At 37.7% G+C, this 15389-nt stretch overlaps 1 protein-coding gene across 1 annotated transcript in view; it reads left to right on the top strand.

Moving 5' to 3' along the window:
- The window catches only part of LOC131075072 (uncharacterized), a 37207-nt gene that overhangs the window by 20790 nt on the left and 1028 nt on the right, over window positions 1-15389 (top strand). The window contains exons 3-8 of the mRNA XM_058011869.2: window positions 10675-10897; window positions 10994-11597; window positions 11764-12015; window positions 12199-12390; window positions 12542-12616; window positions 12774-15347. Coding sequence (XP_057867852.2) covers window positions 10675-10897; window positions 10994-11597; window positions 11764-12015; window positions 12199-12390; window positions 12542-12616; window positions 12774-15347 — 3920 coding nt within the window. The remainder of the gene's footprint in view (window positions 1-10674; window positions 10898-10993; window positions 11598-11763; window positions 12016-12198; window positions 12391-12541; window positions 12617-12773; window positions 15348-15389) is intronic.

Here is a 15389-nt window from a genome sequence, read left to right as displayed (position 1 = left end):
AGAATCAATTTTTTTTTTTAAATCTCAAAAAAATAACAAAAACTGACATTTTTTGACATTTTTTTCAAAAAAAATCCAAAAACCCTAAAATGTCCCTAAAACTTAAAAGCATCCTTTCGCCCAATACAAAGATCATTTTGCTCTCCACTCTCGCATTTCTCTTTTTCTAGAAGTTTTTTTTCCCTTCTATTGTTGGGTTTTTCTCACATCTAACACTTTGTGCAGCTTATCATTGCTACCCCTCAAACCCATTAGTGTCTCCACTCCCAAACCCCCACTAGTTAGTGGGACTTACCTTAGATGCCTTCGTAGAAGGGAAGTAGGCTCCTTTGAGCCATAGATTTCTAGTTATTGTTTTAATATTTGTTTGGAACATTTGTTGTCATGGATTTCATATTCCATGAGTTTTGTATACATGTGACAATATTTAAATATCTAAGTGTGCTATTTCCTTCAACTATAATTTGTGTTTATAATTAATGGAATGAATGAATGTGTGTTAGGCAAGCATAAAATGTGTAGAACTGTTGAGTGTGGATAAAGAAAAGTTTCAATCAGAGATTTAGAAGAAAATATTGTCTGACTGGAAAACAAGCTTTGTTATCTCCCTGCAACAATGAATTACGAGAACTAATGGTTGGACTTAAACATGAATAGAGATGCCACTAATGCTTTCTAGAACAAGGACTAAAACTAGATTTAAGATGTCTTGTCTTAATAGGGGGACAAAAGCACCAACTTTTTCTTCAATATACTTTTAACCAAGTTCGCTATAGAAAAAAATGGCTCTATTCATATTCGGGGAAGGTTGTATGATGATCTAGAGGAAATTAAAAGGCCTTTTTATCATCTTAGAAGTCCTGTTTTCTTTTGATGGATGTAGTGAAGAGATTGAGGGGGCCAGAGACTTATGTAAGGATATAATCCCAAAGAAGTTGAATATGATTAATGCCTTGAATCTAGAATTTGTTTTACCACAGATAAGAGTAGGGTACTCATTGGATCATTAGAAAATTATAAATCCCCTCATTTGGATGGTTTGTCAATTGAATTTTGTAAAGCAAATAAAGAGTGGATTGTTTGTGACCTCTCAGAAATATATAAAGAGGCTTTTCAAGCTGGCTTTCTTGGGAAATATATTAACAAAAGCTCTTTGTTGAACATGGGGACAAATCTCTAATTAGAAAATGGAGACTTGAAATTACAAAATACTAGCTACAGTGATTGTTTTTAGATTGGAGAGCGTTCTCTCCCAAATTATTTCTTGGTCTGCATATTGGAAATTTTGATTACGAGATGTGCTGGGATGGAATGGCCATAAGCATTGGACATAATGTTTGTATGGCAACACTTGGCTTTGAAAAAGCTTATGGCAGAATTGAATGGCCTTTTATCAAATTGGTGATGAGAGCTTTGAAATTTACAGCTGTAGAATGGTTGAAACTCTAATGATGCCTTTGTACATGTGGCACTTAATGGATTATCTTTGACCCCTTGGTTCCCCCTTGTTTCTTCAGAGATCCATCAGAGAACCTTGTCCTCTACCTCCTTCCTTGGTTGTTGTAGCTGTTGAAGCAATGCATTATGTCCTTGAAGATTTGTCTTATAGGCCCCTCGTTAAAAACTTAAAACTGTTTCTTTCCCGCATGGCCCAGAGTTGGTTGATATTTAGTTTGCTGATGACACCTCCCTCTTTACTTATCTGGATGAAACTAACTTGTCTAATAGGATGATCAGACTTCAGTTGTATTGTGTTGCTTTTGGATCTAGGCTTTCCTTGTATAAATCTGTGATTATGAGTGGAATTGATTCTCCACCTCATTGTTGTAGGCCTCCAAAAATGGTTAAATACCTAGGTAATCCATTGCCCTTATTCCTTTTTGGGTGATATGTTTATGTGTTCTAAAATGTTGACAATTGGCAGATTTCAAATCTACCAAAAATCCTTTTCTTCTAACATTTTATATTATTCATCTGCATCGCTCAATGAAAATTCTTAGGTTGAAAAGCTTTGTAAGTAATTAAGAGATTTTCTCCAGTCTCATGGAAAAGGCAGTAAAAAGAGACATGTTGTTGCCTGGAATTGGTGTTGTTTACACAGAAAATATGGAGCTATGGGTCTTAGAGATATGAAACTCCAAGGTTTAAGTTAAGCTGTTAAACAAATTTGAAAGTATTGGATGGTGGTGAACCTTGGAGGGTATTGGTAAAATACAATATTATCAGCTCTATATCCAAAAACAAAAGGGACTGAAAAGACCTCTACCCTCATGATTTGTTGTTTGGAAAATTTCCTGTTAAATTTGCAGGATCTAGAGTCTTCTACAACATTTGGAGAGCTTGGGAATCTGTGAAATATGTTCTCATAGGGCATGAAGTATCTCCAGAAAGGATGCCGACATTCAGAGTTCCAGGTCTTTGCAGTGGATTGAACCCATCTCTTTCTAGAGGCTGCTCAGCTAAGATCTAGTTTTCAAAAGGGATAAGGGTCTTTGAAGACCTGTTCAGAATTGGATTCTCGATATTTTGGGATGCTGTTAGATCTATTTTTTTTTATTCCAAGATCTCAAACAAAAACATACTCTATGGTGTGCAAGACATGGAATCATTTTGCAAAAGAGATTAGCTGAGATGTGGGACAAAATGTAGTGGAAAAATGGATCTCCCTTAACAAAATTTTCCATCAGGAATTTATATGATATACTGTGTTGTAACCAGAGAGTTTTTGAATACCTCTAACTTGAAATTGTTTGTCAAGATATCCTCTAAATTTGGTGAGTCTAGATTGTTTGAGTTATGGTCCCCATGATTAGAACGTAATAAAGCCTGTTTTAGATGGCTGCTGCTGTTGAGACATGGACCAGCTAGGACTCAAACCTAGGACCTTCTATACGCTGCTGGAGTGCTCTACCACTGAGCTACTGGCCCCCCTTGGACCAGTCCATCGTCGGTCCGGGTGTGGCTTATTTCCAACACCAACACCCCCCCTTAAGCCACACCTCTCGTGTGCTTGGGGCTCCTAGCCTGGACCTGGCTCTGATACCATGTTGAGACATGGACCAGCTAGGACTCAAACCTAGGACCTTCCATACGCTGCTGGAGTGCTCTACCACTGAGCTACTGGCCCCTCTTGGACCAATCCATCGTTGGTCCAGGTGTGGCTTATTTCCAACACCAACAGCTGCTTCTTGATAAGCTAGTTGTGGGTTCTGTTATAAAAGACTCTGATTTCTCTGTGCATCTGTGTTTAATTTGTAATGTTGAAGAAAATTGTCTTCATTTATTATTTGACTGTCCATTTGCCAAAAGCATTTTCTTTATGTTCCTGGTTGATTGTGTTAGTTGGGCTAAGAAGGTTTGATATCATATTAATGACTTGAGTAAAGATAATCATAAACTTTGGCTTCCTCCATCAATTGAAATTGTGGTGTATTTGGAATTTTGGAGAGCTAGGAACGATGAGTTGTTTCAGAGAATTTGGAGTTTGTTTGGAGTTTGCTTACTGACTTGTGTCTTGAAGTTATTCTCTCATTTTCTTGTTTGTAGGTTACAATGCTTTGAGTATCGTAAATGATAAATTTTTCAAACTGATGAATAAATAAACTGTTAGTTATGCAAGAAGTATTAAGGATGCATAATGGTGGCTGGATTTTGAAGATGAATACAATCTTCCAAATTCTAGTATGGAATTGATGACCTTATTGCAGGAAGTTACGACTGAAGTGACAAAGAACAAAATATTCCTGATGTATTGTTGAAGAACAGTTGGTGGCTGGATTTTGAAGATGAATATAATCTTTCAAATTCTACTATGGAATTGATGACCTTATTGCAGGAAGTTACGACTGAAGTGACAAAGAACAAAATATAGATGCATTGTTGAAGAACGGTGTTGACGAATAATTTTTTTGAAGGAAAAGGCAGAATCTATACCCAAATTAGAACCAAATTCTAGCTTTTCTTTTTTTGATAAAAATGCTGATATCTCATTGGTTGAACACTCATGTCTTCTAAAGAATAATATTGAAGCGAAAAAGAATGCTGAAGAAATATAAAAGGATAATATCTATGCTCAGGAATACATCATGCTTCTGGTCATTTTTCCCAATGTGTGCAATTTGTTGAAGTTTGAGTTTCTCATTTGGGCATACCTTTTCATTGCTCCCTGATATTGTCCTCTTTTTCTGTCAAGATTTCAAAGTTTTCTTTCTTGGCATACATTTTCCCATCCCTCGCCTTTTCCCTTGCCTTTGTTGGAGTTTCACACTTTTTTATATTAGAATACCTTTCATCCGATATCTGAATCCTTGATCCTTATACTAAGTGACCTTTCAGAGCTGAAATTTTGCCACCCCTTACCCGACTATTTTTCTTTCGTATCCCCAATGCTAAACTTTTGGCATTTCCTTCTATACACTTTATTGAAGTTGAAGATGTCAGAATACCTTTAAAGTGGCATGAGTTATAAAGTATCCCCAGGTGATTTCCTAACCTCAACATTTCCTTCTGGGTTTGTGAGTTTAGGCCTATCTTTTACTTTCTTTCCTTGTGGGATAAATTCCTTTGTGTGTTTGATCCACGATTCCCAAAACTCTCGTGTTTTGCAATATTCATTCCCACATACCTCCCTACTGCACCACCTAGCTCGCCGTTAATGACTAGATTTGATGCCATGACTAGTCCATAGGGTTTTTCTTGCTTTAATCTGAAGGGTGTGAATTCAAATGTACTTTCAGCGATGGAGGATGAGGTAAACTATACTATCATTAATAAGGTGGTTGTGCTTTTGATGTGTATGGTTTTTGCACAAGTTTAGGCAGCCATTTCAATGGATTTCACAAGATTTAAGGTTGTTTAACACGTAGCATTGATGGCACCCTATTCTCAGTGAATTTTTAAGGGATTCAATGACCAAACAAAGTGCTATATATGCCAATTCGTTTTCCAGAATAAAGGAGCCATTTTTTCATTTCCATATGATTTCAACGTTGAGCAAGATCTAATATTTCAATCCCCTGCATGTTTGGGTGTGCTATTAAAGCAACTTATCTTGCAAATCACAAACAGGTAGCTATCCTGTAGTAGAGATTTGTAATTAAATGACTCTTTGGCTAGTTGTGAATCTCTAGGAAGACTTCCAAGCGATGAAGTGTGGCAGGTTTTTCTTAGCATAGGATTTTTCTCACATCTGTTGGTGTGAATGAAATAAGGATTCAATAAGTGTCAGCATTTTAATGCATTGCAGATTGTCATTTGTAATGGTCTTTTTCTTATTGCATGTGATTTTCAGGAAGTTTGAGAGGGGGATTATTAAGCATGTTTGGTTCCTAATGTCATCTCTTTTGCCATTTCTACGTGTTGAGTATTTTGTTTGGATGTGACTCTGTACCTGAGTATGAGGTATAATTCCTGGAAGTATTTTCTCTCCATGCACCATTAAAATGAATAAAATCATTCACTAGTAGTGTAGGAAGTTTGTTATATGCATTGCATGATCCAGTATTATACGTAGGGAAAAAATTTGAAGCAAGCCGTGGCAGTTTTGCCCTTAGAGGATCATGTCCTGCATATTTGTATTAGGATGATAAAGGTTATAGCAATAGGTCAGTCTTTGATCTAGCGACAAAATTTTGGGTCAAAGTGTACATTTGTATACTACTGCAGTTTGTTTATCTTGTATATCTTCAATTCTGAATCTCTGATTAAATCTTGTTCCTGATAACCTCAAAACAAAAATACATTTTGATTATGCATATAGTTGACCATCATTTTCTAACTAACATTTTCATTTTGGCTCTCTAGATCTCCTCTTGCTTTCTTTTTGGGCCTCTGGACCTAACTTAGCTAGATGGAATTGTCCTACCATGGGGTACCAACCTCTCGAGAGCTATTGCTTTTACTCACATATTGGTGCACTATGTAAGAATACCCCCTGATTTTTTTATTTTGAAATTGTTCATTAATCCATCACATGCAAAAGTTAATTTGCTATCATAAGGACTGTTATAGCTTGCATGGAGTCTCATCTGCCAGTTCAGTTTTTTGTGGCATCAATGCATTCCAATAAAGTTCCATTTCACCATGCGAGTATGCAAAAGAAAGTATTGCTGTTATACCGCTGCTGTAAAGAGATTATTACTAATGGAATGCATACTATATTGACTTTCCAAGAAATCATTTAATTCCCATTGATTGCCAATAAATATGCACATTTAGAGCTTCATATTTCTGAGTTATCACAATACAATTGTTCATATGAAATAAATATTGATATAACATGCCATGAATGGGCATACCATACTGATGCAAGTGGGGAAAAACTGACAGTGAACTATTGTTCGGTGACAGCAGATAATGAACACCCTGCACATGCCTTTGAACCTCCTCTAAGCTCTTTTAAGCACCCTCAGGTATAATAGAAATTAAAAACTAGTTTCCAACACTCAGAAAATGCACTTGCACAGTCAGCTGTCTCTTAGTGCTGGAACAGGGTGACGCACTAAAGTACTGCAGCAGCTTTATAAACCCTGAAATCTCAGACCCAAACAACTGCAATTACTTGTCAGAGGCCAGATGTCAATCACAAGTGTTAAACTCTTTCACGTATCCCAATCACTTGCCCGCTAGGTGTCATGCCATGACCAAGGTACAGATCGGCCAGCCAATGGGGGACGATTCAAATAAAATTAAACCCGCAAGAAAAAAACTTCAAACCTGCTCCAAAGTGGCTGCCTAGGCAAGACTGATCAAACCCAGGAAGGTGTCGTGGAAAAATGAACAATGGGGGTTGACCTCTTCTCATGCACCCAAAGTCAGCCCAGTTAACTCCAACAAAAACTCACGCCACAATCACCCAAGAATCTCTACAGTTGTAGTAGAAACAAATCCACAAAATCTAGAGTGAAAACACCATATTAATCCTCATCTTTTTTGAAACCCCGAATCACCAAAGCTCTTTGAAAATCAATGTATTTCCTAAGTGAAAATACCAGACCAGCTAGGGTGGGTTTCTCACCACTGAAACTAGTAAGATTGAAGAGGGATTTTGTCGTCAAAATCTCTTGGAAGAATTCCTCTGTTCAGTCCGAGAGCATCTCCTTGAGCGTGCAAATTTTGAATGAGAGAAATGAGAGCCAAAACTCCAATTTATAGAGTTTGAAGGGAATTAGGGCATTTAAAAATTTAAATATTCTATTTTCCCTCAAAAAAGCCCCTGCAACGTTTTAAAATAACTTAAATGCCCAAAATCTTCTAGGCATCCAACTTGGGGAACGAAGAAACACCTTTTAATATTTAAACACTAAAGTGAATAGTAAAATGTCACTTTATTACTCAAGTGCAGATAATATTATCAACCACCTTATAGAAAACTCACCAAGACATCGGAACGGAAGTGGATCATGTTGAAACATAACTGATGTTGAATGTTGAAACGTAATGGAAGTGGAGCATTGATTATAAATAGTAGGGTTCTCCAAGGACTGAGGAGACTAGACCCAGAAAAACCTAGAAAGGCCAGTACCAAAATGAGCACTTACTACAATTAGCAGTTTTCTCCAAGGATTGAGGAGAACAAACCCAAAAAACACAGAACACTACAAAAAGCGTGGTCACCAACTATAGAGCACCAACTGAATTCCAACCATCACCAAATGCCAAGAAAACTGCCAAAAGTGAGCCAATGCTCGCAAAACAGGAAGGCATAAAAATGAGAACGTTACACACTCAAAACCATCTATGTATGTTATCATTGCATTTGTCCATGTGTATTTGCATCATTAGGGTATCATCGCCCCTATTTTCCTTTGCCATGAGCAACTTGAACATATGCATGCATACTCTGTAGCAAAAAGGTTGAGTCAAGGTATGCTGATTCCATCATTTCATTTCATTCAATTTGGTTATTTCCATTTACTTTTGATTTAAGCACCATAACTTCTTATTGCATGGTGAGTGATGAGCCTTGTGAGGTCACATGCTCTCTTGAAAGTGAGCTTACTAACCTTATGTTTCCTCAATGCTTGTGGGTACATGATCATCCCAAATTTGGAATTAGGGTTGTCTGACTTAAGTGCTTGTTGAGAGGTGTTGCAGGTCATCATCTTTATTTAGTTGCCTTTAATTTAGAACCCTCCCTTTTGCCATTAAAACTTGATATTTTGTCCTTTGATAGCCTCCCATGTCATTGCTTTTGTCCTTCTATCACATAGATATCCTCATTGGACTCGTTAGACCCCACTTACAAGCCTTTTTAAGGAAAATTCTTTGTGGCCAACACCACTGTTTATGGACAGTGATGAGGATTTTTTCCTTTCTAGATGACACCATAGGCCAGGGATAGTGAAATTCACAATATATCTTTAACATCCTTGACCATGATCTGTGATGTTAGCTATTTTGGAAATTTGGTGTGTAGGTCTAGAGTCGGACCTAGTAGAGTTGGCTAGACCAGTATAGAGAGGCCTCCCATTGCCATTTCCAGAAGCAGGAAGTAAATGATTTCCTTTACTTACACACATATTTACACATACACCCTTAGGGTTTTGCTAGAGGTCTAAGGGTACTTCACCAAGGAGAGGTTACAACTCAAGGACCTTTGAAGATTCAAGAATAGAAGATTCACCTCTAATGCATGCCAAGTCCTGAGATTCCCTTGCTGTGTTCTACTAGGGCTTCTTCTATTTTTCTTGACTTCACCTACAACCACCTCTTCACAAGTGCTTAAAGCAAGGGAGAGGATAATGCACCTACAAGTCAACCTGGGTAAACATCTCTTCACCTTACCTCTTTTCATTTTTGTAGTTCTGATACGCTCATTGCATGCTTTTTACTTTTTCACTTATTGCCATTTTTTTTATTCAGTTTATTCTCATCCATATTGCTTTACTTGTAGAACATGTCTTAACTCTCCTCTTCTGCCTTATATCTCCCTGGCATTACTGTCCCTAACTTTATATCCGATATCTTATCCAGCTTGATATCCTATATATATTATTTTTGTATTGTTTCCACTAAGAAATGTTCTACCTTTTCATAATTGGGGGTTGATATCATTAGAGACCTTATCTTATTGTCTACAGATATTTGACCATATTATTGGTTCCATTAAAATGAAGGCAAAATAGTAATATATCTTGCTCCAACCTCTGTTTGGCCTTTGATTTCTTCAAATTTTAAGTCCATGTGTCTTGCTGTAGTTACACAATGATTTCTTGTATGTTTTCTATTGTGGATGTGTTGTATTTGATAATTTGGCTTTCATGTTCGGATGTATGGCTATGAAAATATCCTTCAAGTGAAACACCTTGATTAGTGTTTTATATGAATTAAACACATCTTCATCTGGTAATGTATCTTGTATTTGTCTTTCTATAAGAATGGTTGCTTGTCTGGTAAGGAATCTTTAATTTGTTGCTATAGAGAATCAGAAATGGTTGTGGCTTCATTATTTTCAACTATAGTTTGCCTGTTGATGGCCTTTTGCTTAATGGCTTCTACTTCAAATTCCATGAGAAGAGACATCTATTTACTAATTCTACCTTTAAGAGAAAGGCCTTTCAAAATAATTGATGATCAAGTGTAATCTCTAAGCTTTTCGGTGGCCAAGTATTTGGTTAGGCAATCACTTACTGCTTCGCTATAGCGTTCTCAGTGGGAATTAATTTACCAGTAATGTAAGACATGCCATCTTCTTTTCCAGTATCATCTTGTTGTGTGGTGCTGATAGAGGTGGTGTAGATATGTATAAATTTAGAGGATGTTTAGAGGAGGATGGTCACAGGATAGGAGATTTGAGTAAGGACTTCTTCATTGAATCAAACAGTCTTTTGCATTGTTATTCCATGCAAGGTTTGCTCCCTTCTTAAGGAGGGAGGCGAGCGTATGAATACAATGGGCAAATTCAGGGACAAATCCATTAATTGCCCCAAGCTTTCCTAGAAATGATCATATCCGGGGAATTATTGTTCGTTGTGGCATGTCAATAGTGTTTTGATTATCGAGGGATCTAGATTAATCCCTTGCCTAGAGACTGAACTCTGATTTTTTTGGATGCAACTCCAAAGTTCTTTTTAGGGTCAACTCTGAATGTGTATTTGTGTAGACATCTGAAGAATTATGCTTAGGTTGTGAAGATGGTCCTTTTAGAACTTGGATTCCCAAGGTTGTTTACATAGGATTTAACTTATGAATGTGTTATGACAAATTGTGTGTAAGTAGCAATAGGTGCCTTACATGGTGGTGAAGGTAGTCTTTAGTTGATCTTATGCAAGTTGGATCTGTATAATCTGAGAAACCATCCACAAGAGATCTCATTTCTGACCATAGAGTCCATTATAGCATTGATACAAGGTAGTGTTCAAGTTATCTTCTGGCCCTCTGGGTATGTGGGCATTAATGTTTCTAATATCTATGCATATGCATATGACAATAGCGTTATCTTTGGACCTCTAGACCATTAAGATTCATGCACAAGATCATACAGCATATTCACTCTAGCGCTACTATTATCCTACTTTGCATTCGATTGTTACTCTTGTTTTGGAGAACTTTCAATATTTATTGCTCTATAAACATGAACTGAATTGCACTGTATACTACTCTATTGGAAGTTTTTAGCCTTGTATGATTTTTGTAGGATTTGTTGTGTGATCAAAGGTTATTGTTATTTAGCAGATCTACATGGTTTATACAATGCTTGCAGTGGCGACCCTTTTAACCAGCCCCTTGCAAGGAAGTGTGAGGCCCTTGCAGTTAGCGGTCTAGCAGCTTATGGGGATGAGATAGATGTTGTGGCCCCTGTTGACATATTGAAGCAGATTTTTAAAATACCGTATTCCAAAGCTCGATTATCTGTTGCAGTTCATCGTGTTGGGCAAACTCTTATACTTAATACCGGGTATTGTTTTATTCACTGAGACACTTGCAGTTAGTAATGTTTAGATGGTTTTTTATAATTCTTAAGTTCTTGTATCCGTTTCTATTGAGCATGCAGACCAGATGTAGAAGAGGGAGAAAAGCTTGTGAGAAGAAAGAAGAATCAATCAAAGGGTGTAGACCAATCTCTTTTTTTAAACTTTGCTATGCACTCAGTGCGGGCAGAAGCTTGTGATTGCCCTCCATCGGCAAAATCTACAGTTCCAAATGATGCAGCTAATTCTACTATTTTTCCAGGGCAGTTTGATACAGGGTTTATGGAAGGGGATTGCTTATCTTCTTGTGTCAATCCACAGTCACATTCATCATGGCATTTTGTAAATGATGATGAGCCAGATACTGCTACAGAAGATTTTCATCTGCATGCCCAAGGATCTTCACAGTCAAATAGAGACAGTATTCCTTGGGGTGGTACGCATGGATGCAGACAGAAGAGTAGACTTGATTCTCTCAAGAAAGCAAGGCATTTTGGTGAGAAGCAATGCTGTCCTAACTATGTTCAGGACTCAGAAAAACATCGGCGACTTAGCAAGGAAGGTTTTCTGAGAGTCTTATTTTGGCAATTTCACAACTTGCGGATGCTTCTAGGAAGTGACCTTCTGGTATTCAGCAATGAAAAGCATGTTGCCGTGAGCTTGCATCTATGGGAGGTGGAGCGACAGGTAGGAGGGTACTTTCAGCAATATGCATGATTGTGAATCCTGCTTTTATGAACACATGCCATATCTGATTGATTTTCCCGTGCTTTTGAAAAAAAATGTAAGCATTGGATTGACTAGCCTTTTTAGAATTGCAAGGATTGAATTGACTAACTTGGGAGGTTCACAGGTGACTCCTTTGATGTGGCTTGATGCCTGGCTTGATAATGTAATGGCAAGTGTACCTGAGCTGGCTATTTGTTATCATCACAATGGTGTAGTTCAAGGCTATGAGCTTCTGAAGACAGATGATATTTTTTTATTGAAAGGTATTGCAGAAGATGGAACTGCCATATTTCATCCTCAAGTTGTCCAGCAAAATGGTCTTTCTGTTTTGAAATTTTTGCAAGATAACTGCAAACAGGATCCTGGATCGTACTGGGTAGGTTTATTTTTTAAAATTTGATTAGGTATTAGAAGAATGTAACATGCATTTTTTTCATGTTTGAATATGTTTGACTGAGATTCTGGAACCTAATGGTACTTGTGTCTGGAGAACATATTATATTTTTAAATCCATATTTTAGTAGTAACAATAATTTTAATGTTGCCTCTGATCTTACAGCTCTATAAGAATGCTGGAGAGGATTTGATACAACTCTTCGATCTTTCTGTGCTATCTAAGAGTTGTTCATCTGATAAAGATGGAAAAAGCTGTAGTTCACTTCCTTCTTCCAAGAATAGAGGAATTAGGGACTACTCACTACCACTGGGGATTCTTTTGTATCGGGTGGCTCATAGGTTGTCTCTTTCAGAGGTATTAGAAGCATCTTTTTATGTTTCACTGCTAGCTGTGTCATTTTCCACAATTTTCAAGGGGCTTTTCTAGTTATTTTTGTGAAATATGTATCATGCTTAGAGATTGGCACATTCTTGCTGTTCTGCTAATGATTTTCTTTTTGTCACAGGTCCCAAATGACAGATCTAGATGTGCTAAGCTTTTCAAAAAGTGTCTGGAGTTTTTGAATGAGCAGGAGCATTTGGTATGTACATTTGAAGGTCTCCTTGTGCTTGAGAATTCTAAACATTTGTTCATTTTAAGTGTTGAGTATGAAATGGAATTGTCCTCTAAATAAAAGTAGTGACCACATTTCAGGAGAATTGAGTTTTTTAAAGCACACAGTTATTTTGTGAGTGCAGATGGTACGTGCATGTGCTCATGAACAGGTAGCCAGACTCATATTGAAGTGCTATGAAGAGTTGGGCTCAACAATGGATATTTTCCTTTTGGAGTCCAAATCATCTGTAGTTGATGTTGAAAAGATGTCATCCCTGGAACTATCATCAGCATCATCTGAGCCAATTATCCAGGAACATTCATCTGCAAACATGAGGGAAGCTGGAATGCTAGCTTTTAATTCATCTTATAATGCTTCTGAAAATGTTCATGAGACATTTTCACAGGCTTCAGAGCCTAATATCAGCTTGGAAGCTGGAAGTGATTTTAATGCAACGGAAATCAGAGATTTAGAGCCTCTAGGAAGAAGTGTCACAATTACACCATTTTCTAATAATGAAGACAATTTAACTGTATGCCAAATTGGAGAAGCTTCTCCACAGCTGTATGAGACTGTTACTGATCCTATATCTGCAAAACTAGCTGCTGTGCATCATGTTTCACAAGCCATAAAGTCTCTCAGGTGGCAGCGGCAACTTCAAGGCACTGAATTGAAGGTAACTGAAGATTATAATGGATCGGGTAGATCTCCACATGTGCAACAACTTCCTATATGTGTTTGTGGTGATATTGACTGCATTGAAGTTTGTGACTTACGAGAATGGCTAGCAGGATCTCGAATAGACCGAAAGCTTTGGCAGCTTGTTCTGTTGCTAGGAGAGTCTTATCTCTCTCTTGGACAAGCATACAAAGATGATGGGCAATTGCATCGGGCACTTAAGGTTGGAGAGATGGGTTGCTCATTGTATGGGTCCATGCCTTCAAGTTTAGAAGAAGTTGAACATGCATCAATTGGGAAGAAAAGCAGTTCAGAACTGTCCAATCAAGACCAGGTCAAAACAAGTAAAACAATTGATCCACTCTGTGATGGGGGTCAAGAGGTATACAAAAACAATGAAAACAATACTGCTTATGGTCCATTTCCTTGTAAAGGTTTATTTTGGGGCCAGGCATGGATCCTTATTGGGGACATCTATGTGGAATACCAGAGATTGCTGGGGGAAAAATTACCAGATGATTGTCAAGAGAAAGATTCAAGGGACGAGTTGAAAATGGCTTCAGAAGTTATGAAAGAAGTAAAACGATTAAAGAAGAAGTTAGCACAGTCAAAGCGCAACTGTAATTTTTGTAGTTTGACAGACTGTAGCTGCCAGAGTGATCGGGTAAGTAGTGGAAACAGTGCAAGCAGCAGTAGCAGTGATGGATGGTCAGTGACTCATAACAGAAAGGAAAGCAAGAAAGCAAACTCAAAGCATGCATTGTCATCTAATTTAGAGAGTTCAGAGAGTGATTCTGATCAATGTATTTCTGGCAGTGCTAATGGCGGCAGTTCTGAAAGGAGTGATTCTAAGAAAAGCAGAATTGCTGTTCAAGGGCCTGATGATGGTTGTTATGGGTCGACTAATGAGAAAGAAAGAACCAGAGGATCGATAGAAACTAAAGATGTAGAAAGGACTCAGAAAACATTGCATCAACTCACAGCAGTTTCTAAGAGTTTGAAGTCAAAAAACACTGACACATATATAGGCAAACCTAGAGACATTTTCAGTTTTTTAAAAGGACCTAAAGGAGATTTGGAGACTAATCTTTCAGCTGCTGCTGAGTGTTATGATGCGGCCAGGGATGCTCTCTGTGGCCATTGTGCATACACACAGGATTCTCAGTTGGCTACTAGGAAGAAAGGCTGGGTGTGCAATGAATTGGGACGGTGGAGGCTTGCAAACAGAGATCTCAAAAGTGCTGAAACTGCTTTTGCAACAGCTATAGAAGCGTTTAGAGAAGTTAAAGATTTTACCAATATTGTATTAATTAATTGTAATCTGGGACATGGTAGAAGGGCACTTGCAGAATCTTTGGCAGCTAAGATAGATTCCTATAAACAGTGTGGCATCCTCCAGAAAGCTTATAGGCAGACACTAGATGATGTGAAATTCCAGTATGGAGAAGCTTTGAAGTTTTATGGTGCAGCACAATTTGAACTCAATGCTGTCGAACGAGAAGGAGATACAATGACAAACAGATTATGGCATGAAGTCAATACACAATATGCTCATACATATTTGAGACTTGGAATGCTTCTTGCAAGAGAAGATATCTCTGCAAATTTACCTGGAAATATGAACTGGAATAAACCACCAGCAGAGTCCACTGTTCTGACTAATGAGAAAACATGGAGATCTCCTCAGAAAAAACATGAGATTGCAGCCAATGATGCAATTAGAGAAGCTTTGGTGTTGTATGAATCAATGGGCACATTGCGAGTACAAGAAGCTGCTTTTGCACACTTTCAACTTGCTTCATACCAGAGGGACTGCTGTCTTAAAGCATTGAACCTTGATTGCAAAGAACCTGCTTCCGAAAAGTGTGAAAGTGCTAATTTTCAACAAGCAAAGCGCTATGCTTCTCTTGCAGAGCGACATTGGCAGAAGGCTAAAGACTATTACTGTGCAGAGACACATCCTGACATGTTTTTACAAATTCTGATGGAGAGGTCAGAGTTGTTTCTTGCACAGTCAACATACTACCACTCAAATATGGTAAGATTTGTCTGAACATTTTTTCTTAAAATTTCCATTTAT

This window comes from Cryptomeria japonica, chromosome 3 (genome assembly GCF_030272615.1).
Source record: "Cryptomeria japonica chromosome 3, Sugi_1.0, whole genome shotgun sequence".
Lineage (NCBI taxonomy): Eukaryota > Viridiplantae > Streptophyta > Pinopsida > Cupressales > Cupressaceae > Cryptomeria > Cryptomeria japonica.
This window is presented reverse-complemented; position numbering and strand designations above follow the sequence as displayed.